Source organism: Coloeus monedula (assembly GCF_965178545.1).
Source record: "Coloeus monedula genome assembly, chromosome: Z".
NCBI lineage: Eukaryota > Metazoa > Chordata > Aves > Passeriformes > Corvidae > Coloeus > Coloeus monedula.
This window is the reverse complement of record NC_138822.1, coordinates 51595887-51622563: the sequence shown is the minus strand read 5'-3', so window position 1 is coordinate 51622563 and position 26677 is coordinate 51595887. Positions and strand designations below refer to the sequence as shown.

Genomic DNA, 26677 nt, shown 5'->3' with positions numbered 1-26677 from the left:
GATAAATGGGGAAGGGACAGAATAAACGTCACAGCGCTCTACCCCTTCCCCAGCTCCTTTAGAAACAGAACAACACAAAGAAGTCCCGATGCTTCAACTGCTAAATGATAAATTAACAAAGCAAAGCAAAGCAGGAGCAAAGACATCTCCCACAATCTGCACAGAAACAGCAAAATATACAATAGAAAATGTCACTAACACCCCATTCAGGCAGATGCACTTATTTTTTGTGAATGACAGGTTATTAAATGAAAAAATTTTGACCACCGGTACTTTGCTGCATGGCTGTTCCCCTAGTTGTCATTTCCACCTTAAGTGACCTTCTGCTTAATGCTGGGTGTTTCTGGTCTGTAGTCCTTCCTCTCCGACACATTGCGTTTCACCTTGGCACTAACTGGAGACTCCTGATTCAAAGAAGGACTTGAGTGGGATTTCTTCAGTCCTGGCGCATCGTTCTCTCCTCCGCTCAGCAGCTCCTTCACCCCTTCTTTCAGGAGGCCAACATAAATCTCATAGCGATTTTTCTGGGAAATGAAAAGAAAGGCCCAAATCAGTCTGGAAGAAATTCTGCAGGAGCACTTGAGAGATCACCTGAGTAACTTAATGCTTTCTGCTGGCCTTGAAAGCCAGGAGCCCAATATGTATGCGAACAATGGTGCCTAATGTGGATATGAACAACAGTGGCTAATGTAAATTAAACAAAGAAGATTTCAGGCAGACTGAGTCCTGGGATGCTGTGTAATTAGAGGCACTCAGTTCTGCAGCACACAAATTCCAATGCTCTGCTGAGTGGTGGCTCCCGTTCCAAATAACACCACCGAATGAAAGCTTGCTACCTTAGTCATGCTGAGACCTAAGCTGTGCTCATACATACTGACATCTTATGTGCTCAGGCAGGCATGGAGATAAAGTTCACTAAACTAAGGGACAACAAAAATCCTGCTCTGGTTGTCTACAGCTCTCCTGTGCAACCCTCCACTCCCACCAGCAGGTCCTGCTTTTCCAGCTTTTCTTATCCACAGTGGAGAAACCAAAGCAGGGTCTAACTTCAGACTGTACCAGCATGGCCACCACTAGGCACCTGAGAGAATCTTCTGAAAGGCCAGACCTTGACAAAAAGGAGCAGATGAGAGGGCTATGACAGCAGCATGGCATGTTGCCCTGCTAGGTCACTCACAGGGAATGACGAAGGTTGCTGTCTGTATTTTTCAAACGGAAAAAGTTCCCTTTACTGTGGCCCATGCCCACTTGTTCTATTCCTTGTCTGCACTTTTCCCTCTCCAACAGGAAGATTTTGCTCTGTTTGCCACAATCATTCACCAAGAAACAACTCAGCAAGGAAGAAAATGAGGGTACGGTAACAGAAGAATCCTGCAGGGTCTCAAAAACAGATGTTGGGGCAGGAGGTCCTGCGAACAGAGCAATCCACTTCACAGGATTTATTTAATAACCTGCCCCTGATATATCCACTAAAGATATGGTGCAGGCATTGTAATTAGAGAGATGTCAGTGTGCTGGGGGTGAGGGAAGGTGGATGTAAACATCCGTACTGATTGTTAATTTATATTTCAAAGTGGCAAAACAGCAGCCAAATTATTATGCTCCTGAAAGAGGAAAAAGTATTTAAATTTTTTTTTCTGTTTTCTAATAATATAATAAAGTTCTAAGAAAAACATTTATTTTAGGGCAGGAAGTCAAAAAGCTTGGTAATCACTTTGAAGTGTGGAATATAAAGGGGGGAAAAACAAGAAGAGAACGTGACTGGCTTTTGAGAGTCCTTTGAATAAACAAACCCTCATAGAGGAGAATCATAACAGAATCCACCTACAAATTAAATAAGTAAGCATTCCTATGACTTCCATATCTGGAGCTGCAGCTCCACAATGTGAGAGACAAACACATGAAGCAGGTAAGATGTGTCATTTAATAGAAATGGAAATGGAAACAGCAAGAAGAACCCTGATGATGATGCACTGAGCTGATGGATGATTCATCACAAAATGAACCAGACACTTCTGCAAAAGGCCAGCCAGTGCTCTTAGCTTGGCAACAGCATCATAGCATAAAATTCAGAGGGGGACTTTACTGCCGTATGGATTTCTGCTTTATACTGGTCCAGTAAACACCACCAGAGTCTCAAGACTCGGCAATCAGAATGGAAATCTAGGACCTACATGTGTACAAATGGCCATGTTTCCCTGGCCTTTGTGAGCCCTTGGTTTCTATTACAATTAATCAGTGCATTTCTACTTAGATTTCAAGCACAACAAATTTGGTCGTTCAGTGACCTGACATTTGAAGTTAGGTAAAAGCTGGTGGGAATTTTGCCTTCAAAGAAATTAATTTGGAAATTTCTGTCAAGAAATAAAACCACAGAAGTTGAAACCATTCAAAAGCTTCTGCAACATTATCCCTGAAGAATGAATGCATATACTAAAGAAGGATGAGGTAGCCACACACCAGTGTTCTGGCTTCACCTCTCATCTGACAGCACTCAGAAGATCTTTCTCTAACTATAAATTTTCTGCAACTAGCAACAATTTTTTTTACAGTCTGATGCAGTACCTCCTCAGAGAGCAGGCAATGAGAACTATTTCTTCTCTGGTGTGTATAAGCAAAGACACCATCAAAAAGAAATGCTACTGGCTGCATACCTGAACAAGGACCTCCTGGTTCACCTCCCCTCCATCTCATTTGTCTTTCATCAGGAACAAGAATGAAGGGATCACCGGTGTACGAACAGAAAGGAATTGTAAGGACCTACAGAAAAGGAAAATGGCTTCTTCCTTCCTAATGATATTATGTTGCTACCTTAGGGACTCACAGGCTCTTTTGGTTTGTTTCTCAAGATGTATCAACATGGCCTTTTGCACACAGACACCCGGTTTGGTCTGAAGTCTCAGTCTGAAAGAGACAGCTACAAAATCCTACCTCACCTCTCACCATCTCCATCCAACCCTGACAGGACATTATTCTAAAGGCAAGGTTTCCATTCACAAAGTTTCCATTCACAATTTTCATACAGCTCAACATTTCGGTTTGGTTTGGGTTTTTTTACTGCCTCACAGAATAATACAATAAACTGAGTTGGAAGGGGCCCACAGGGATCATCCAGTCCAATTTCTGGCCCTGCACAGCATCATCCCCAAGAGTCACACCATGTGGCTGAGAGCATTGTCCAAATGCCTCTTGAGCTCTGTCAGGCTGGTGCTGTGACCACTTCCCTGGGGAGCCTGTTCCAGTGCCCAGCCACCCCCTGGGTGAAGAACCTTTTCCTAATACCCAGCCTAAACCTTCCCCGACACAGCTTCAGGCCATTCCCATGGGTCATCACAGACAGATCAGTGCCTGCCCCTCCTCTTCTCCTCACAAGAAAGTGGTAGACTGCAATGAGGTCTCCTTCAGTCTCCTCCAGGCTGAACAAACCAAGGGACTTCAGATGCTCCTCATATGGACCTGCCCCTAAGGCCCTTCACAATCTTCACTGCCCTCCTTCAGGAGCTTTTGGGCTTTATATCTTTCTTATACTTAGGGGTCCAGAACTGCCCCCAGCCCTTGAAGTGAGGTCACCCCAGTGCAGAGCAGAGCAGGACAATCCCCTCCCTTGCCTGGCTGGCGATGCTGTGCTTGATGCCCCCCAGTTCACAGTTGGCCCTCCTGGCTGCCAGGGCACTGCTGACTCATGTTCAACTTGCCCTTGACCAGGACTCCTTGACCAGGTCCCTTTCCACGGCACTGCTATCCACTGTCTCGTTCCCAGGCTGTCCATACAAGCCACGTTGCCCCAACCCAGATGCAGTATCCAGCACTTGCCCTTGTTAAACTTCATACAGGTGGTGACTTCCCAGTCCTGTAACTTGTAAAGGTCTCTCTGCAGGGCCTCCTTGCCTTCAAGGGAGTAAACAGCTTCCTCCAGTTCTGTATTATCTGCAAACTTGCCTAGTACCCCTTCCATTCCCATGTCCAAGTCATTTATGAAGATCTTGAACAGCACAGGGCCAAGGATGGAGCCCTGTGGAATCCCACCAGTGACAGGTCACCAGTCTCATGTCACCCCATTCACTGTAACCCTTTGTGCTCAACCCCTGAGCCAGCTGCTCACCCACCACAGGATGTCTTTATCCAGCTGTGGACTGGACATTTTCCCCAGAAGAGTCCTGGGAGAGACAGCATTGAAAGCTTTATGAAATCAAAAAATATAGTAATAACTGACTTCCCCTGATCAGCTAGGTGGGTTACCCTCTCATAAAAGGAAATTTGGTTGGACAAGCAGGACTTTCCTCTCATGAAGCTGTGCTGGCTGTGACGATGGCTGCAATGTCCTCCAGATGTTTTTCAATACCTCCCAGAATAATGTTCTCCGTAACTTTACCAGGCACTGAAGTGAGATTGACAGACATGTAGTTTCTAGTGTCATCCTTTTTGCCCTTATTGAAAATTGGGAAAACACTAGGCAGTTTCCAGACAACTGGGATCTCTTCAGACAGTTCAAACATCATTGAGAGAAGTTTTGCAATGACATCAGACAGCTCTTTGAGGTTTCTTGGATGAATCTCAATAGGTCCCATATATTTGTAGGGATCCAGCTGGCGCAGCTGATCTCACACAACTTCAAGGTTAACCAGGACCTGAACATTCTCACAGTCTTGGTCCTCTAGCTCAGTGCATTGACATCCCCCTGGTCTGTCATGCATGAGGATGAAGACAGAGGCAAAGACTGCATTAAACACCTCTGCCTTGTCCATGTCCCTGTTTGCAAGATGACCATCCTCATCCTGTAACAAGCTGATGTTATTCCTACACTGCCTTTTACTATTAATATATTTTAAAAAACTCTTCTTATTGTCCCCCACAGTTCCGGCCAGCTGCAACTCCAATTGAAATTTGGCCACGTGAATTTTCTTGCTACAGTGGTGAGCAGCATCTCTGTATTCCTCCCATGTCACCTGACCTTGCTTTCACTCAGCATACACCTTCCTTTTTTTGCCTTAGCTCCGGAAGAAGATCCCAATTAGCCTTCTGCCTCATCTGTTTGACTTCTAGCATTTTGGAATTGCCCCCTCTCAAGGCCCTTGGAAGGGTGTCTTGATAGTTCAACATGGCCTGTGAAATCTGTGCTAAATGTGAAGGTAACACAGCATTGCACACCAGCACTCTGAATTACCATTTTTCACACATAAGTGAAGCTGTTGCCACAATGTGCCTGCTTAGATAATCATTCCTGCAGAGCTGATCACTTATCTCAACTGCACAGCTCAAATGCTGTTTGAGACTCTCACTAGTGAAGATGACACCTTTTGTTTCCTGGGCTACACTGGTTCTGATTTGTACTGAGGTACCTGAGGAATATCTCAAAAGATCACCATGTTAACACTGACAGGAAACAGAAAAAAACCCCACAACAATCTACTCCCCCATCAATCTTCCTAAAAACATCTAATACTCCAGCCTACATTTCATCCTAACTCACCAAGCTTCTAAAAGTGATAGAAAATAAACTTTATGTCAAGAACCCAAAGCTAAGAAACTCGTTGATCTTCCAAGTTTTACAAGATCCCCTCCAGAGAGAAAGTGTGTGGCTTACTCTGTACATCTGAGTGCTCTGTTCAAAACTGACACTGTGCCATTGATGACAACCCTTTGATCTCAATTGTTCAGCCAAACCACCTCACTGTCAACCTCCTAATCCACTTCATCAGCAATGTCAGCATTCTTGCCAAAGTGAAGAACAAACAACATCCACTGCTATCCCCTCAGCCATCACACCAAACATCTTGTCCTAAAAGACTATCATGTTGGTCAGGTAATGACTCCTCCTTCACAGAGCCATGTTGATTGACTGCTATGGAAAAGTGAAACTCAACACAGTGGTTACAACCTTCTGCAAAAGCAGAAGTATGCAATGAGTTAAGTGCAGGAATAAAAAGAGTCCCTCTAACAGAAACTGATAGCATGGGGCAGAAGGCTTACTTCAGTTCTGGAGGTTTGTGCTCTGTTGCCTCCAGCATCAGCTCTGGAGGTCTCATCTGTCTTATCTGCTCTTCCTCTTTTTCAGACTACATATTTTCCTTGCCAGGCAGTGCCTATTTAGAGTAGGATCCTTTCAGACCCAAGGCAACACTGACTCGCAGTCCTGGGGGAAAAAGCTCAAAGGTGTAGTCATAACAAGTACCAGACATCTGCTGGGTTGCCGATTCATTCCCACATAGTCCTACAATGTGGCAGACACCATTACGGATAAAAGCTGATGTCAGATACTCAAAACAATCTCCTAATGCATCTGCCTAAGCTGCACCACTCAATCCTGTGATCTTTAATTCTACTCTTTTCCTTCTCATCTTGACATCCATCTCAGTGGTATACAACACAAATGGCTCTGATGAGGCAGCCATGTCTATGACAATAATTTTAGCCTATCAGTTCTTTCAGAACTTACCAGTGGAAGACAATTACCATGATCTCCATTACTGCAGAATGCAATAATTCTCTAGAGACTTGAGGTTTCAGTACACTAGGCAACAGTTTTACAACATGAGACAACTTCGTGCATGAAGATCTTATAATCTCTTCAAACAGATACATCAGGAAGGACAGGGGTCTCATTTCTATCCTCCATGTTACAGACTACGAGCTAAATTCAGAGCTAAGGAAGTTCTCATCAGAAAGAAACAGCCACATTCCAGCTTCTGCAATTGCTGTGACTTTTCTGTCTAGTAAGAACACACTCCTTAGGGAAGTAAAGTGAAAAATGGAGAACTTCAGGACTGTAACCCAAATATAGACCACCCACACTCAAGAAGTAAAGTAATAATGTGTCCCATACATACCTCAAACTCCAGATAGTGATCCTTCAGTTTGTAATCATCTACCTCCTTGCCTTTGAGCTTCTTGTCAGGAGGATAGGAGCGATGTTCAGCAAGCTCAGTGGAAATCTGCTTCAGCTTAGCTTCATGGGACTTCAGCTGTTCATCCTTCAGAAACATATTATGTACTTAAGTAACAGAATCTAAAATATCCATTAAGCAAAGAAAAATACAGAGGTTCCTGTACAATAATACCTCATAGCTTCTGTTTCTTATACTGGTAAGATCTGTTATCCCAGAGCTCTGTCACCAACAGCTCTCTCAAAGGCACTCAAAGTGGCCAAGCTTGCAGAAAAAACTCAGCAGCCAGCAGATGCCACTGGGAAGGAGAGCAAACCTGTCATCCCTCGCCTTGCTGTGAGCAACAGAAGCAGCTTGCTGCCGAGCATTACTGACAACATGACACTTTTGCTCTAATAAAATTTTTGGTAAATTAATTAAGACTGTTGTGTATGCAGACAAGCCAAAGGCAGAATGAGACAGGCAAACATCCTGCCTCAGGTCTTTGCAATGTAAAAATAGTTCCTTCCAGGACAGAAGAGACATGGAGTCAGTGCCCCTCCTTCTATTTCTGCACTGCCAAAAGATCTCTGGTGTGTGGTTTCTACTTATTTAGAACAATACAGTACATTCAGAAGAGGAAGGGCTGTCCAGACCCCAAAAGGTATCTCATTTTGCTAAGCTGCTACCAGCTTTTATCCCACTGTGCAATTGGAGAAAGTGAGGCACTGCTACTCCCACTTTCTAGGCTATTTCCTTTATCATAATCCCAGGCCCACTCACTTCCTCCAGTCCATCTGTCAGCTAACCTTCCCTCATCTCAGGTTTCCATCTCCTGCAGGATAGCCTTCTGTCCATTTTTAGGCTTGAATCTGAAATTACGTTTGAATTAGGTAAGTCCAAAATAAATACATAATCATGCAGATATTGGTGAATTAGCCAAGAGGTAGTACCCAGGTCAGCTCCTGTGTAGTCACCTCGCCTCAGAGGAGGGAACAGCTGCCAGTGTTGTCCCTCAGTGGTGTGCCCCTGAGTGCAGCCCACAGCTTCAAACCTAGCTCAGACAAACCTGCTCTGCACTGAGTCACACTGGGGACTGAGCCTCTTGGCTCACTGAGCTGGAGCTGTGGAAAACAGCAGAAAGGGGGAAAACTTCTACAGATTATGATAGCTAAGCCCCAGCTAATCTTGTGTTTCAGCTCTTTTGCAGGAGAACTGAAGAAAGAAACATGTGGGATAATTTGCCTCCGCCTAAACATGGTAGGGCTGAAACCACTTGCTACTGATTGCCAAAAATTCTTGTTGCTCTTAGTTACTACCCTAGATGTGCATGCTCTCTCATTAGTGCCCAATCATCCTTTACAATGCGCTGATTCCCTGGTCCCAGGGACATCCTGTGGTAGTGGTTCTACAGTCTGATGACAGGAGGTCTTTGAGCAGCTATTAATACAGCACTTGTCATTTCCAGGGCACCGGCTTTGGGGCTTTTCTATGTGCTGCGCATTCTCAGAAAAAAAGAAAAAAACCAACACCCTAGTAGATCTTTTCTAGACTGGTTGTTCCTTTATATATAGCTTTGTCACATCCCTCTTTGGTTGGACTAACCAAGATCAGATACTGCTCTGCTTTTGAAAGAAAACCTGGTACAATGATCTTGCACAACCTGTCATCATGTCCAACCTCTCTTCCTCACCCATATTAGGTCCTCACTGCACCCTGACTTCTGGCTGACCAGGAACAGACCTTCTGAAGTAGTGTCCATCATGATTCATCCCATAAAATGCTAAACAGCAACCACAGGGATTTGACAATTTGTATTTTTTTTGTCTGCCAAATGAGAAACAGCCTGCTGGCAGCTTTTCCACACTGACAGATGAAAGCAGACATGTTTCTGCTTGCCTTTGAATTTATCTACTTTGAACGCTTAACATTCTTCTGCCTGTCTAAAACAGCTTATCTTATTCCACTTTTCGTGTCACTCCTTCTTCAAGATACAAACCACAGGGCTGTGATCTATCCTCTTCCTTCCCAGATTAAACGGAAACAATGATACTAGGAAACAATGTGCTAAATGGAACAATCGCACAGAACAACAGTGAGTAAAAAAGCTTCCTTTGCTGACTGGGGGTAAATTATGGAAGCCCCATACTGTATTTTAAAAAAGGTATGCATAAGCAAAAGGTAAAACCACAAGGATGAGACAAGTTACTGTTATTCTTTACATAACATGCTTCAAACTTTAACCCAGAACAGAAGACGGTAAGTCGGTCACCACATTGTAAGAAGAAAGGCTACTGTCATGGAGAGAGAAAAAGCAGGGGCAACCTAAAAAAAACCCACACCCTTAGAGAAACACAGATTTTGAGACAGTGGTTTCTAAGGATAGTTAGCTATCAATAGTAAGCTATGAAGATGGTAAAAAAAGAACCCCAACAAATGCATTTAAGAAGAAATCCAGCATGGGCAGATCACTTTAAAAGCTACAGGAGGATGTCACTCTGTTAAAACCTGATCAATGCCATCAGTATCATGTTCCTGCCAGTGAAGGAGGAATTCCAGGCATGCACTGCATCTCCCAAAGTACAAAAAGCTATGGGCACAAGCATCTGACACAGCCAGTCTGGGACAAGCAGAAATATGTGAGTTTGTGCAAGAAGTAGTAGAGCTGTGCAACTCCCTGCCACAGGATGCTAAAAGCTTGTGTGATCACAAGAAAGACCAAAGACATTCATATAAGACACATTTTTAAAATATATATTACAAAGGAAACCCTATAGCTGGTAAATGGAGTCTGGAAAATCTAATGGGAGAAATATAATTGATGCTTGTCTGCTGCATCAGCTTTCACCTTTATCAACTTGGTAAGCCAAAGACCAGGAGTATGTCTACTTCTTCTGAAATGAGTGGCTTTCGTGAACACTCAAATTCAAAAAAAACCCATGAATCAGTATTTGAAATGTCCTCTGCAGGGCCATAAGCACAAGAAGAAAATTCTTTATCTGGTACTATTTCCTTAAAAAATATGAACCAATTGTATTTGAGTCCGTTCCTTCTCTCCCCACACTTCCAATCTTCCACGAGGAAATGAGCAGAGATTTATTATGCAAGTCTTCTCCTCCTAGGACTGCTAGTGGCAACAGCTATAAAACAGTGACAAGGACCACCACCCAGTCTCCAGCCAGAAAGAGAAATCATCATCACCTACCCTCTATATAAAAATGTCTCACCTGAGATAGCTTTGTCGTGGTGGCTGGCAGGAGTGGGCGACTGAACTTCTTCTGAGAGCCAATTGCTGCTGGAAATGGTGGTGCAGAGAAGACAGCAGCCACACAGTTAATCTTGTTGATCCAGGTCTGCATTTCTTCTTGGCTCCTGGGGAAGAAACATGTATTAAGTACTTGTTGGCTCAGCCTCTTCTACTTCTTTCTGCCCCTTCTACAGCATTTTAGAAGTGACAATAACCAAAACTGGACGAGTCCTAAAGTCTGCTCTATATTCCTGCCTATGTTTGCGAGCAGTTAATGCTAAGTAACTCAGTCACAGGCTGGCTTGTGGTTAGATCCACACCTCACCCTAGCAGACATCTTCTCCTAATCCAATACCAATAACACAGGTGGCAGAGCCAACCAATGCCCTGATTCAGACATATGTCCTAAGGTCTCAGTTGTGCTGGATATCACAGATCTCTAGGAGGTTTCATATGGATCTCAGTAGAGAAGAGCTCAGAAGCAAAAGGCAGGTCATCTGTTTTGTCTGGATATCACAGCATGAAAAACTTAATCAAATCATTCTTGTATTAAGTAGTAACTTTGTTTCTAACCACAGCATATCTTCTAAAAGACATCCGGCTAGGACCTGATGACATCAGGAGACAGGCAATCCAAGACTGTCTTTGGTCATTTGCTTCACTGATTAATCACCCTGACTGTTGTAAGTTTGTGCCTTGTTTCCAAATTGAATTTTCTGGAGCTTCAGCTTCTAGCTGCTGCATCTTGTTATGCCTCTCTCAGCTAGATTAAAAAGCCTCTTAAAAACTGATGTTTGTTTCTCATGCACTACTTGTGCACTCTAATCACATCACTACTTAATCTTATTTCTGATCAAATAAACAGATTGAACCTTTTAAGCCTCTGCTTTAACTTGTCCAGGCAGGAATTCACCCCTCCTTCAGCACTGCTTTCTTTCCTCAATGAGTGGCATGAGGAGAGCACTTACTGGGCTTGGAAAAGCAGGACTCTCCAATCTGCTGTTTTAAGCTTGAGGACATTGGGTTTCTTCTCATAGTCTGTTGCCTTGGATGCCAGTGCATGGTGCACACTAACCGCATTCTTCAGATCTTCCTCTGACAAAGCCTTTTCTGGCTTGTATTCATCCTGCAGGAGATAGCAGGGGGAAAACGGCATTTTATTTCTGCATGTGATACTCCTTTTTCCTTAGCCTAGGGAAAAACCTTGTTCCACAGTTCAGAAATAGTAATAAAGTATATGAACAGAGTGCAACCTAACTTGTGCACCTGCAGTTCCCACTACCTTTAACATGTTTCCCTTTCTCTTTCTTTCTCTGTTTTGATGTCTTTCCAGGGCAGAGAAGTAGTTCCACTACCTGCTTGACAAGAAGAGATATAAGAAGGAAGTATTTGACTATGACAACAGCTGTGGATTATTTGTCTTCATTTCAAGAATCTGTCATAATCAGCCTCCACTGCTCAGCTACTTGGGTTCTCAGCCTCTGCTGCCTGATTTTAACTTTTCTCAACCAGCTACCTTTGTATGTTTTCCTAGGCAAGCCCTCAGACACTGTAGAAGCCTCCTCACCAGTGTCCACGAAGCAAATTACAGCAAACTCCCTTAAATCTCTCTGATGAGGGTCTACAAATGGCAAGCACAGCTCTGTCTGGGTTTCTGACACAATAACAGTACCACTCCTAACACCAGATGACAAAAACAGGGAGTCAAACTTCCCTTGTGTTGCAAGCATCAGCCTGGAAGCAGTCTTTGATCTCATGAGTGACAGAAGCTGGACAAGGGCATAATGTAGCCATAAGTTCCATTCAGAGCCCACATTACTATAAATGGCTTGGAAAAGCCAGGAGCTTTTTGAAGGAAAAGTGATTTGCCAGCAAGGCTGCATCCTTTTGTTTCTGAAGGGCAGGCCAAAGCAGTCTGTAATTGACTCCATTTCTCCCCCTTAGTGTATCACAGAAATCAGTCTCACCTGGAACATGCACCCACTGTGACGGCTGCAAAGCAGTGAAGTAACTCCCTGCAGGCATGATAACTATTGATCCTGCACTTGAACACAATTTACGAGATGAGGTTTAGCAGGAAACACAGTGCAGCATGCAGAGCGTGTGCGGGATAGCACTAGCTTCAACACCCAGGGAGGCACCCGCACGAGGGAAGAGCCGGTTAATGTGCATGAATACTTTTACAGAACTTCTCTGGCAGCACACCAAACAGCATTGCAGCCAGAGGAATCTACACCACTGCCAAAGGTATCTGAGTTCTCAGCCAGGCTGGGCTGGGGCTCTCCACATTGAGTTTCAGTGGATGGGGGAGTCACCAGCAGCTACCCAGCAGTCCTGCCACACCACCACCTCCACCTGGAGCCAGGCAAGGGCACAACCCACCACAGGTCTGGCAGGCCCAGCAGAAAGAGCATAACTGCACGGGTGACCAAAGGGCAGCCTTCAACCTAAAGATCTGCAGCATAAGGGGTTTTCAAGGGCTGACAGTGAGCGAAGCCAAATGTCCTTCCTCTCTCATAATTCGAGACTCAGGAAGATTTGGAGGCATCTGTCTATCTTGAACAATTTTGCCTATGCCCACTTAGGGCATCCTTTAAACCTTTTTCAAGGAGTCTGGCACACCCCACCCTGAAGATGGAGGAGGCAAGGCCTCAGGTCAAGCCCCTTCCTTCAAGGGTTCACAAGCTGATCAATTTGGTGGTAGTTTTGGGGGAAATGACAGGCTCCATTGTCCATGAAGACTGGGAAAAACTCACAGCCAGAAGCGAACAAAAACCTCAGGCCTCAGAAACATGATATTCTATCTTTCCTCGTATTAGCGCCTAGAGACAGTGTCAGCTATCACCCAGCTTGTTGCTTCCTAGCTTCCTCTGTCAGTTGCATCCAATGTTCACAACCTGCTCTGGTGTCTAAACCAGTTTCAGAAAAAGTCCACATTTGGGCAGTCCCAGAAGCAGTCCTGGCTGAGAACCCCTTCCTTCCAACAGAAAGCATTCATGGTAATCCTTGCTAATCCCACCAGATCAGTTGGCTGCAATCTACCTTGACAGCTGGGGCTCTGCCAGCTTCTCCAAAGGCACTGATCAGCATACCGGAAATGTCTCCACGTAGTTTGCCAGCCTCAGAGAAAGCTGTAAGGACGTGAATGTGCTGCCAAAATTCCTTCTCCAAGGCCTTCAACTCTTTTTGACTGGTAGGGAATGCTAGGGGAGTAGGAACATCCATTTTCGCCTAAGCCATCAAGGACAGCATGTGCTATGATGTGCTGGTGTCAGCGTGCAGGCTGAGCTGAAACGGAAGGCAGTTCTCTAAAGTTAGACCTAGACAGTGGCAAGAAATATATATGGAGCCAGAAAGGAACTGTGACCTGTCTGTCAACTAAACGCTGATAGGAGTACTGCACACAATGCAATGGCATGCTGAGTTCATCTTTCTCAAACTCCTGGAGAATGACCTTCCCACATCCTGCTGACCCAGAGTCAGCACATTTCCAAATACGTTTTTGGTAAACCAGAGAATGATATTTGTCTTTTCTTATCAGTCAATGTACCATGGATGGATATCTCCACTCAGATGCATGTGACGGCTGCAAAACTCTCAGAAAGTCTCATCACCAAACACTTTACATCAGTCTTGCCTTTCTCTATTTTTTTTTTTAATTTTTAGTAGAGGAAATTTGAGAAAATTTATACAAAAATACCCAAAGCCTGCAAGATTATAAAGTGCCACATCAAAGAGCAAAGATGTTGTGAACCTCACAGAAGACTCTAAACAAAACATGAAGGTTCACGTCCTGCACTGCTTGCCCAGAAGCAATTTCTAGCAAGGAAGCGAGGTCAGCCTTATGTCCTCTCCTTATAAGCTTGTCTTGTGTATGCACATCACATCCCATTGTCAGTCTAGTGAACAGACATTCTGTCAAGCTCCTACTTCACAATTTCCTCTTGCTATGAACAGAGGGCAGGAAATTAACCTTGGCCTGAGGATGCCCAGAGACACAGCCAACATCCCAAACATGTCAAACTTCTTATTTTATATAATACTGTGCAGGCATGTTTAGTTGGATAATTGTGAAGGTTTCCACTGAGCCCCTCTGGTGCTCTCTGTGCTCACTAATTCAGAAACCATCTCTCTTAAATCACTCATTTAAGAACAAAACAATATGCAGTACAGGAATTAGCACTGGAATAATTCCAATGGAAAAAAAAATGTGGGCAGGGAGACAAGACTACCCAGAAAAAGTCCTCAGTAAATCTCAAGTGACCACCATTTACAAAACACTCTCATACATGGACTTTGACAGCAAAACAAGGAGAACAGGAATGCAGAGTGACAGCAGAATTGGGATGACACTGCCCACTGGGGGAATCACAGCTGCTACGAACAATTAATATTTATATTACAGCAGTGTCTTGAGGGAATAGCTGAGTTACAGATGAACACAGAAAGCAATATTGCAGAGGTTTTTACATGTGTTTGTGTGTAGACAGTACCTGTACAGTGAGATTTTGCTCTATCCTGCTTGAATAGCATTCAGTGCAATGAAACCACCATCACAGATGTCATCTCCACAGATATATAGAGAATGAGAGAAAGAGGAAAAATGTGTGTGCATGTGAATGCACCCTGCCCTACAGCACTCTATAATCAGGAGAGAAGGTGAGCTGAGACAAGGCAATCCTTTGACCAAGACTATTGTCAGAACCACGCATTTCTGTAAAGAAATCGAGTTGTTCTAAAATGCTTCAGTACTTCCTGAAATTAGGATAATTTCAGTCCCTAGTATACGACAGAAGGAAACAGCAGCTCAGCAACAGTTACAATAACTACTTGGCCCAACTATGTACTTTTTAACTCTGGCACCTTCACCTGCTATGATACTACATCCCTAACAGAGTAAAGTTTATTTGAGTGCTGAAGGAAAGCCCTGGTGGATCTTCTGAACCTGAAGAGAAATCACAGGCTTTTTCACAGCTGCAGCATGTGGCTGAGCAGGGGCCAGAGACACCCTGGGAAGGCTCACAGCTGTCCCGTCGCTCTTGGAATGAGTTACTTCCCATCACACCCTTTTGTCAACCTCTGGTAGCACTAAAGCAAAAGCCTTGCTTGTCAGTGTGCTACAGTAAGGTGGCTTCAAAGCAAATGGGAGAATGCAGTTTTGCAGAGTACCGCCCTGTAATCACTGAACTCAAGTGCTCCGACAAGTGCAAAATACACAAATGACAAACAAGTAAGAACAAGAACTCCAACAATGCATTTCATTCTGCTAAGATTCAGTCATATGTGAAATTACTCCCTGCTCCTGAAAGCATGGAGGGTAGGAAGGGGGCGGGCAGCATTCTGTGGAAAATTTGCATGCTACATCAGCATCTCTACATTTTATTAAACAGAAAGCTTTTTAAACTAATATGCCAGCAATACTCACAAAAATATTTAATTTAAGTGCTAAAATAGACAGTATCCTCAGTTCTTTCCCTTTAATATCAAGTAAGAAATTAATTATTGTAGTACAAACAAGCCCTCGTATTTCTCAGAGAACCATGCAGTCTTTTCAGATGAACATTAAAGATGACTTACTTCAGAAACTGAAAAAGATGAATCCACTTCAGTCAGAAAAGGACAAGAACAAGCCTGCTATGAAGGCATTTTAGTAAAACTTGAACTTCGTCCCAGCAAAAGGACTTGGGATTCAGCAGACTTGGTTCTAGGCTCTTGCAATGGCTCTGAGCATATCACATCCAACTTTCAGGCCAAATCTTCTATCCTGACTGCAGATTGTTTTGTCTGTTTCAGGATTTCAGGCCCCTCAAAAAGGTACTGCACCCTGAGCATTCACCTTGTAAACCTCATGCTGTTAACAATTTGATCCAAATCACTCTTTCTTCTCAAGAGACTATTCAGGTTGGCTCCAATGAAACCAACAACTTCAGAAAGCCACAGCAGGGGAGGAGGAAACAGCAGTATGTACTTTCACTCCTGACAGTTACAAAACAGAGTGGAAATGTAAAAGAGCTTTCAAAGAAGCATACTTCTGCAATACAGGGCAGTCTGGACAAGCAGCATCTATTCCATGAATATTTCAACTATACTGGAGGGCAAAAAGCCTTAACAACCTACTTAGCTGCTGCCATTTATTTGATTTTGAAAGTTCTCACTCATATGTTGCATTTTATGTTCTAACAGTATAGTTAAAAATGTACTATAATATATTTAAGCTTGCAACAAAAGGCTTGAAGGGTTTCATGTGACATTTTTTTTTTAGACATCTTGCTGTCAGGAAGCACATTTTGTTAGAAACCAGTCTTTTCCGGCTTTGTGGAAGGAAAGTATTCTTTTATCCTTCAGTTTTGCAAAGGAACAGAAGCTGCAGATTCCTACCAAGGCCAAGCTGTTGTTCAACTGTTTTGCAGCTGGTCTTGCAGGCACTGCAGAAAAGTATACTATGAAAAGGTGGGAAAAGAGGACAACCTTACAGAAGGGGAAGTCATACGTACGAAATGCGAAGTTAAAAGCAGCCTAGAGGAATGTGAGCACGACACAGAGAGGTGACACTGTCTTTGCTGGCGAAGCTGGCTATCTTTTTCAGCCGTGTGAGACAGCAATGGTACACACTGGAACTTACAGGGTGCACATAGATGGGGACAGTGGAACTGAACATGAAATTGTGAAAAGGGAGAGGCTGTCAATGAAAGGATTCATGCCTGAATGTGTGTGTTAATAGGGTGGGGGGTAGGGAGATCAGTCATGCTGTGCATCAGAAGGAAAGGAGCCTGGAGGTGGGCTGAGAGAGTGGAGAGGATGCATGCTGCTTTATCCCTCTTTAATTAGTTTTCAAAAGACAGTGATTTCCCCTACCTTCTGTAAGTACAGGACTGTTCCCTTCAGCACGGCATAAAAGGTTTTCCAGCCTCGTTTTCCCCGGGGAGCTGGAAAGAAAACAAATGAAAACCCATTTAACTCAGATCCATTTTTATACTTTGTCTAGGCTACAGGAGAGCTACATTAGTCCTGTGTTAAACCTCCTTCGTACTATCTTTTTCAAAGAACAATGCAACTTAGCACAGTGCCTGCACACACCTGCTGTGAGAGAGAGTAATACAACAACCCTAATGACAGCCCTGAACTGGATCAGAACTGAGCAGCAGCAATGCAGAAAGCAGGCCACAGAGATCCAGCCTTTGTGCTTTTGCAAGATAGGGAGACACTGCCCCTACACAACTATGTCTGAGCTCTGCACCATGGCAGTTTTCAGAAAGAAACAGTCTTTTTACATGCCACAGTGCTGGCAGGCACTGCTCAGGACCAGTGGGATACTACTCAGAAAGCAGTGTCTCTCCAAAGCATCCTTCCCCTTTACTGCTAGTGCACACCCAAGCTAGCACTGAGAAAGGAGAAGGGTGCCAAACAAAAATCATGTGAAAAATACCCAATCCCAAAAGAAAGCTAAAGTCAGTTAGAGATTGAAGAACGTAACAGAGACAACATATGACAACATATCTAGCCCATAAATTCCTAGAGACAAGCAGTGGGGGGGAAAAAAGTAAATTCAGCATGAAGGCTGAAGGATCCAGTCTGAAATTCAGGTGCGACAGAGGGAGAGAACTAGGCACAGGCTGTATGGTCACAGCGTCAGAGACTGGAAGCCTGCATCTGAACTCACTCCCCACCAAGCATACACGGCTGACCAGCACCCATATATGTATATCACTGACTCCATACTGGAATTAATAACCCGTGCCCAACTAAAGCGTGCAACTCAGGCATCCCACTCTGATCTGAAGACAGAAAGCGAAGACGAAGGGGTTACAAGTCCCTTGTCCCAGAGGTTAATCATTCTCATCTCGCATAACACGCCTTATTTCTAACTGGCATTTGTTCAGTTCAGCTTCCAGGCATTACACCCTTCTCCTCTAAGTGCCTAAGGACTTCAACCCTCAGAACTAGGTTCCAGAGAAAGTAACAGATGAGCATTCTAGCACATCACTTCATTAGAAATCCTGCACAAGCTAATCTTTGCCCTGCAAAAACTCCATTAAGAAATGAAATATGAAAAGAGACCGTCTAACTAGCTTAAAAAAGAAAAAAAAAGTTATGTTTTATTTGCGCCTAGAAAGCCAGAATGCAACTTTTTTGAGAACTGCATGACAGTAAGGCAGACCTTTAAATTGTACAGGAACTTCTGAAAACATGGCCCGAATTATATTACTCATAAAAGAGTTATCCCCAAAATGCCAGTGTCCAGTGTGCTGAACAATGAGCAATTCTGGTATTTATAATTAAAGAAATAATTTAATAAAGGCAGCTGGATACAATTACTTATTAAGGCTAAATAAGAAGACGTTTAATAAAGACGAATCTATTTAGAGTACTCAGACATCACAAAGAATTAGGTCAGCTTGATTTTGACACCTCTGTCTGGATCCAGTTGCCCAGCTGTCAGCTTCCATCTTGAAAATACTGACCTCCTGAAAATACAGACTAGCAAAACATGTGAACAGCAGAGAGCTTAGCCCAGCTAGGAGAGACTGGCTGTCACTGGAAACCCATCATGAAGCCAGACTTTTGTCTTTGAGATTTAACCCAACAATGAGAACCATGAGTAGGCAATCATCAACAATGACTGGGGAAAAAGCAGATGCTCTGACTAACCTCAGCTTTTTCCAAGATCTGTAGACAACAAATGAAGGTATCCAAACAACAAAACACACACACAGGTGCATCAGAGGCCCTTGATAATTAGTGCATTACAAACAGAAGTAGGAAAATAAAGGAAGGAGATAATTGAAGTAAGTAAAAGACACAGCAGCATTATTACAAGAAAGGGGCAGGGTGAAACTGCATAGTAAAAAGCAGGCTGGTGCCAAAAGCTGCTGCCTTTCATTGGATATGTGACCCAAGGCTGGGAAAGTAGGGAAGGGAACAGTTATAGCATCTTCCAAACAGAGGTAGAGAACAGCCTTTCTTTAAAGACAGACCCAGAGGGGAGGGGAGATTTGGAACAATCTGGTGTTGGAAAGGAAAGGAGAATTATCAAATTACTGCAGAACAGCTACTGTAATTCACTTGAAATTGTTTTCTATTCTGCAAACCACTATATTAATTTTCTTTTAGCACAAAAAAATTCACATTGCTTTGCTGTATCACATTATTTCTTATACTCATGCATTAGAGCTGCTGCAAATGGGACTGCGCATTGTAAATTCTGGCCTAACAGTGAGAGTGTGATAATCCAGTTGCTGTGTTGCCTGTTATTGCTGCTATTTCCCCTAATGAAGCAGCACTATTCGCCTTGAGAAACACATGGGCTCATTGGTAAGTGGCATTGTGGAGACATAACAAGAAAATAACACATTAGGATTGAAATATTACTCACTTTTCTTTCCATCCATATCTGCATGGATTTTCCGAGCCAGAAATCCAGTTTTATATACAGCAGCATTGGGGTCATGAGGGATGTCCAGGAACGGGTTATTTGAGTTGCCAATTCGACTGACAGCCTTTGTCTGGCTCCCATTATCCTTTTCATCTGTACCATCCGAGTGAGATTTTTTTTTCTCTTCTTCATCCCTTAAAAAGCAGTAAAAATCATGCATGAATGCTGGACTGACCAGCTAAGTTACATTTCAGCAATTTTTGAACACTCCTTGTCAAAACATACCTCTCTCATTACAGGGGGACATAATTAGGGAGAAACCTAGAAATATACCAAAATATAGACATATGATAGCAAAGCTTCAGTTCACCTACTTCATCAGCACAGGACACAGATTTTCAATAAAGCCCAAGTTTCGATGACTGTCTCAAAAGAGAAGACTTCAAGAGTGTTCTGTGTCTTCCAACTTCACCTGTTTTTAACTCCATGTATTTGAGTGCTAAAACAGGAAACATTTGCCTGCTGGGTTCTCCTGAAAAATGCCCAATACCTCCATGAGGTCATATGTTGATGAAAATAATTAGAATACTACAGATCACTCTGGCTCACCCCTTCACTTAGCATACGAAACACAGACTCTACCTCTTTTTTTTGTTTCCCCTCTGCAGATTAACATAAAAGTAGTAATTTAAAAATAAAAATAAAAACTACACTAGGTGAATTATGTTATCTTTACTTTGGAAACAAAATGCTGCTCAAAATGTTACTACTAGGGCAATGTATTCAACATAGCTCTTGGGGATAACAATGCAAGTTACAAGCACTGTCTGACTAATAAATACCTTTTTGCTTTTCACAGGCAAAGGGTAAAAAGGACGAGGCAACCTAGAAAATAAAGGGTGTCCATCACAAGAGTAGGACAATGGTTTTCAGAGAACAGGCCAGATTACAGAGCAGCCCTTCATCCTTTGAAGTCTACATATACTCCTGTCCAGGTGACTAGAAAAGGTGTGTCAGGGAAGATGAAGGCTGTCACTGGAAAGTCGTGGTAGCAATACCTCCTGAGACCAGCATCTGACTTAAGAAAAAAAATTATCATTTAAGCATAATGATGGCTAATATTGCCAACCCACTGTGGGCGGACCTCAAGTTGCTGCACCTCACTGGACCCAGATGATTAGCAGAGAGAGCAAGCTCAGGCAGACATTCCAAACACATGTTCAAAGGCATGTATTATGTGAGGATTAGCAAGGCATACATCAATCCAGAAGCTCCTTTAGGGATATACTCCTACCATGGCTACTTAAGGGAATGACCATTCAAAAAATGTCCTCCAAGAACTGCAGGCTAGAGCAACAAACCTATGTTATCCTCAGCTCTGCCGAAAAGGAGGCTCATTATCACTCTCTACAACTACCTGAAAGGAGGTTGTAGCCAGGTGGGGGTTGCCCTTTTTTCCCAAGCAACCAGTGACAGGATGAGAGGACACAGCCTCAAGCTGTGCCAGGGGAGGTTCAGGTTGGACATCAGGAGAAACTTCTTCACTGAAGGATGGTCAAGCACTGGAACAAACTACCCAAGGAGACGGTGGAGTTACCATTCCTGTAGGTGTTCAAGAAACAAACGGATGTGGCACTTAGTGCTATGGTCTAGTCGACAAGGTGATGTGCAGTCAAAGGTTCATCTGACGATCTTGGAGGTCTTTTCCAAACTAGATGATTCCAAACAAAATGGTTCTATGATTCTATGAAATGGTCTTCTGGGGAATAACTTAATCTAAGAAGGTAAAAGGACAAGAGACTGGTTTGACAACAAGGAAACCAAATCAGAAACGTAGGGGCTGTATTAGAGAACTCTGTAGTACCAGGCAATGTTCCCAAGCATTTGACTTTCATCACCTCATATTAATTATAGAGATATAGTGAAAGAGATGCATCATATCTTCATGATGTTGTCTTGAAAGATCTCCTAATTAAGAGGAGCAAAACTTTTACTTTAAGACCCGATTCCTGCGAGGAAGAGCAGTTCTTTGCATCTTTCAGTCTATTGGTGTGTGCTTTCCCACTCCAGCACAGAAAGTTCTACAAAAATTTTTTATTAGTCAAAGCAGTAGGGACTTCTTCAAGTATGCTTTGGTTGAAGCTCTCTCACAACTGAAAAGGTGTAGGTATTTCTGACAATTTTGTTTGTCCCTGCCATTCATGTGTCTACTACACCCACTAGTTGCTGGTAAGCCTGAACCATTGTGTGTTATGTGCTTCTTAGATGTATGTCCATTCCAGAAGCAAATTCTCTCAACATGAGTCTGAGGCACTTAATCCAGACTAATATCTCTCAAAGGGCATAAGCACTCAGGCTGATTTGTCACACAGAAGTGCCTTCTGAATTCTGGGATTTCAGCCAAGGACACTGCAGGTTTCTCCTTGTCAGCAGAGACCAACTCCAGCAAAAGGCTTAACATTTTTTTTGAATAAACTATCTCCTTTGGAGCTGTGGGAGTGAGCTATTGTATACTGATCAACTGTCCTGTGGGAACATACCAGCGCCCTTAACCAAGCAGCCAGAGTGGTGTGATAAGCAGTCCTGGGGAATCCTGGACACTTCTAAGTGCTAGGGGCAGTGCTCTTAACTCAGCACCTCTAGGGCAGCGATTAAAACAGGAATTCCTCAAAAGACATGGTGGACAAGGACAAAATAGCATCTGTTGTTACGACTGCTGGTAGCACTGAACAAACCTTTAACTGGTCTTTTGTTCTATCATGAAAATGGGACATCTCTGAGACGCAGAAGTTTCAGGCATTTCTGAGAGCTGAGTGCTCTGACAATATGCACGAGGGCAAGATGAACGAGTCACTCCGGAAGAGGCAATGAAGGGAGCCAGAGAGGCAAGAAGGACTCATTACAAACAAGAACAGGATGAAAACCAGGAGATCTGGGACTCATTTACTCAAATAGTCCATGTTGCTTCAGTGGTCAAACACAAGAAGAAAGCAAGCCGATTTGGAGGAGTGTCAAAGTAGCAAGGAAGTTCAGGTATTAGCCTTTCTTGAGGTATCTTCCAAAGCTGGCCAAATAGATAGGTCCCGAATACTGTTTATCAGGAATTGAACAATCTGAGCTTACTTCTAACAAGCCTTTAGGGTACTTTTGCAAGAAAGAACTGCATAAAATTCAGTGGGCCTCTGGGTACATAAACCTGAAAACTGATCTTTGTTTGAAACCCTAAGCAGTGGGGAATGTGACTATTTCCACATCCTCAGATGGGTGTCACAGATCATCCATGTGCTGTAACATATCCAGTGCAAAGGCCTCCAGGGATGTGGGGTAAGAGTCAGTGGGTGAGGTTCCCTGTGCAGGTATGTTCAGTCATGGATGTAGTGTCACACAGGCATAGCTCATGTCCTTTTAAAGGGCAGGACTGCTACCTCTCCTTCCCATTTGATATAGGAAGTAGCAAAATCCTTGGGCCTTTGGGGGAAAAAATCCACAGTGGTTCCAAAACACCTTTCAGTAGTCAAAACACCATCACAAGGGTTCAGTTAGGCTTGCAGAAGTCTTAAGAGATTTTCTGTCCCTGATCAATAGAGGAAGATCATTCCTGGCTCTGGGTCTGGAACCAGTTCCTCTGGTGACCCCTCCGTGATGACCGAAAAGCACTGATAGCTGCAAAACATCTTTTATCTCCCACCTTTCCATCCAAAGGAAATAGGAGTTACAGTGTCTCTGCTCTGCAGGGTCCTGGTGACAGGAAAAGGTTACCATCTGCAGAGCTTCTCCAAGACTCTGGTTATGGCACATGATGTTTGCAAGGCTTTCCAAAACAAGGAGGTTCAGTTCCACCTCCCTAAGCCTGTCTCTTTGGAAAAGGATCTGCAGAGATAGCAGTAATCAGCCCTCTGGCTGACCATGAGAACCAGCACACCAAAGCCAGGATCTGCTTGTGCTATTACTTACAGCCACAGCATTGAAACAACGTTTTCCTTCCCAAGTACATGGTCACTGACAACTAGAAAGAGCTTGCTTCATATTCTTAGACACATAGATGTAAAAAACATAAAAATCCCCATGTTGCCATTTTGGTGAAGAAAAGCATTTTTTGCCTCTTCCAAAAACACCCTATACAACAAGTCCCATTTTTGTCTTCTGGGAGAAAAGCACCATCCGATTCTCTCAGTAACAAAATTATTTCTGTACACTCTATGGTCTGATTTGAGGCTCTGCCTTGGAAAATTCTGAAGTCACTAATCTGGAATGATGTGGTCAAGCCCTTCCATTTTTAAAAGTCTGCTTCATCTCTACATTTGTTCAAATAGCAAACTTATCTGACATAGCAGAAGGTTGGGTTCACCCATTTAAATACTGCAATTGAAAAAAAAAATCAGGTTTCTAACATGCATCTGTGGAGCTGACAGCATCTGTATTAGGAAATTGACTTGAGAGAAGTTTTGGCATCTTTCCCAGTGGGAGGAGGGAAGAATAGAGAACCAGGTTGAATACCACTTGAGCCCACTCTAAAACCAATCAAGAAGTTGCAAACAGGAAACATCCTAGAACCTGGGAGACAAAAAGTTAATTATAATAGGGAGAGATTTCTCACTTTGACCTAGAAAAAGGTGAACTTCAGCACAGATGTCTTTATAACTACCCTGATCTCAGCATCACAGTTTGATTTGGCAGCATCTCTTTCCCACCATCACTGTCTCAATGACCTGTTTTCTTTTGGCTGAAAGGAGATAATTTTTCAGTGTAGCCCAGAAAAACAAAAAAATAATGTATCATGTCCATGTAAACTTCTCTGGAAAGAAAAGTCTATCACTGACTAGCTAAAATCCAAATGATTCTCTTGAAAACTACACTGTTCTGCTGAAAGGAGGCTTTTGGGACACAACTGGCTCAAATGCAGCCATTTGGCCTTAGCCATTTTGTAAGCAGTGCTTTGAGAGTTCATATATTAATTCCAGATCACCTATTTTAAGATGATGATTTTTTTTTTATTTCTCTTACCTTCAGCAGGAAACAGACATAGTATTACAAACAATGGAAAACAATAATGGTCACCACCACATTTCCATGTAGACATCATGCAAACAAAACATATTTAGCTCTGGCACCTTTGTAATCAAATGGATTTTTCTTTTTCAGCTTAAAGCTGACAATGGTCAGTGTGAAAGCCAAAGAATGACAAACACCTAAAAAACTTGAGATACAGTATTATAGACAATGGAACTGAAGGGATGTTAGGAGGCCAGCCAATCTACTTCTTTGCCTCTATGGCTGGATCTACTCTTCCTAAGCCATTCCAGATAGAATAACCAGTTCACAAAAACCGCCAATGAAAGCACTTCTCTAGTTTATCCAGGCAAACTTGTGTCCTGGTTTAAAAGGCTTATTGCTAGAAAACTTTTTTAAAGGTTGATTTCAAAATTTTCCCTTGTTTCAGATTTAAGCACATCCACAACGGATGTGAAGAATAATTCACACCTTTGGGGTGTGCAGCATGGAGTAGAAGTGTGCTTTCAGGATCCCACAGCTACCAGTTCAGGGTAAATTCCATGTTAGATCTCTTTATTTTACAGATTATGGTATGTGATTCACTTTTAACTTTGTGGTGAACTTGAAACAGGCACTACTGCAGAAGAAGAGCTGTAATGCAATTCTCTCTTCAGGGCTGTACTCATGCTTTCCCATTCAAAAAGGATAAATGAATACTCCTACTGAAAGTCTCTGGAGAACATCTGCTGATTAAGGTGTCACTTCTTGTGATTACAAAATTGAAGTCAATGGTAGCCTTTTCTTTGTGTGGGCTTTGGATCAGACTATAGTTCTACTGGAAATGTACTGCAAACTGTTTAAGATGATAACACACCTAGCTCACAACTAGTAAGATAAAGACTGGATAGCAGTCTTTCCCTAGCTTATGTTTCACCATTACCCTCTCCTGCCTATGGTCTTACTGAGAGCAATTAATTCACTAAATAATGTACTTCCAAAGCAGCTCTTAAACCTTTGCTTAGCTCATGAGCATCTTAGATCCTCAACGGATTCCTGGCTGGAGGAAAGGCATTCCTTCAACATGCCAGCGTTGCAGGAGAGCTTATACTGGGATTTGCAGTCCTATCTTCACCTTTGCCTTAAGTCCCACTTCTTACCCTGCCAAGTACATCAGGGAAGCAAAGGAATAATTTTTAGAAGGGAGAGGGGATCTTCCTTGGTCCCATCAGAACAAAACTGACCATGTCTCCTTCCCATTCAGCTTTCTCTGCACATCACAGCAGTAGAGCAAGAGAGCTATGTGCCTCCTCCCTCAAGCTCAGCCAGCCCCAGGGCTTCTTGGGATTATTTCTTTACACCAACCACACATCTCTATAAAAATGAACAGAAACGTCTTCACACTCCCTCTTCCAGCCAGTACTCTCTGCTCTAAAGGTACTGACTATGCCCAGAATGAGCTTTGTTTCTCATCATGGAAAGTAATTGTAACATCGGTTGTAGCTACATGTCAGTCTCAGATTGGAAGAAGAGACAACTGCCACCTTTGAGCATTCTCCTGTAAGGAGGCAGCTTTATATACCCACCCAAAGTTTTATCTACAAAAGAGTCTGAATTATCCCTCTTCCAGCCTGCTTGGAATTTTCCCCCAAACAAAGGACATGGACTAGACTGTGTAAATGCCAAAGCAGTTACCACCTATACACAAACAAGCTATCTCATAAATCACCTTGACTGAGGTTCATGGGAGCAGAGCCAGCCATGAGCCAGTTCCCACTTGGAGGCTACCCAAGTGTATTAGATACGATATGGTGTTTTGGCAAGAGCTGGAGGAAAATTTTGACATCGAGAAAGTCACATAATGGATTCTGCTGGTTCTAAAGTACCTGTTACAGTGTCTGGCAAACAGCTTTGGTGTGACACATAAGATTCACACAGTGTGTTCCAGGTCCAAGACAGAGTCTGCGAAAATGTCTCCCACCACAACTTTTAATGCTCATCAGAGATGGCACTCCTTGCTGACTCCCCTTAATAGCACACCTTCTTTACTACTCTGACATCACCTAACACATTTCTGAACTGGGACAGCAATTCCACTTGGAACCAGCAGCCCTTGTGAGGCTGCACACACTGACAAGAAATTGGTTTGCAGATCATGATCTTAAAACAATGAAGATCAGAAGCCACTGGGCCTGCAAGACCTGT

The 26677-nt window shown here is 43.1% G+C and overlaps 1 protein-coding gene across 2 annotated transcripts in view; it reads right to left on the bottom strand.

The window, feature by feature from the left end:
* Nucleotides 1-311: 311 nt before the first annotated feature.
* PSD3 (pleckstrin and Sec7 domain containing 3) overlaps nt 312-26677 on the bottom strand; it is a gene marked incomplete at both ends in the record, with an annotated part of 107037 nt that continues 80671 nt past the window's right edge. For both annotated transcript variants that reach the window (XM_082301004.1, XM_082301005.1), the window contains 6 exons: nt 312-524; nt 6828-6971; nt 10091-10235; nt 11079-11236; nt 16966-17036; nt 19484-19677. In XM_082301004.1, coding sequence (XP_082157130.1) covers nt 312-524; nt 6828-6971; nt 10091-10235; nt 11079-11236; nt 16966-17036; nt 19484-19677 — 925 coding nt within the window. The remainder of the gene's footprint in view (nt 525-6827; nt 6972-10090; nt 10236-11078; nt 11237-16965; nt 17037-19483; nt 19678-26677) is intronic.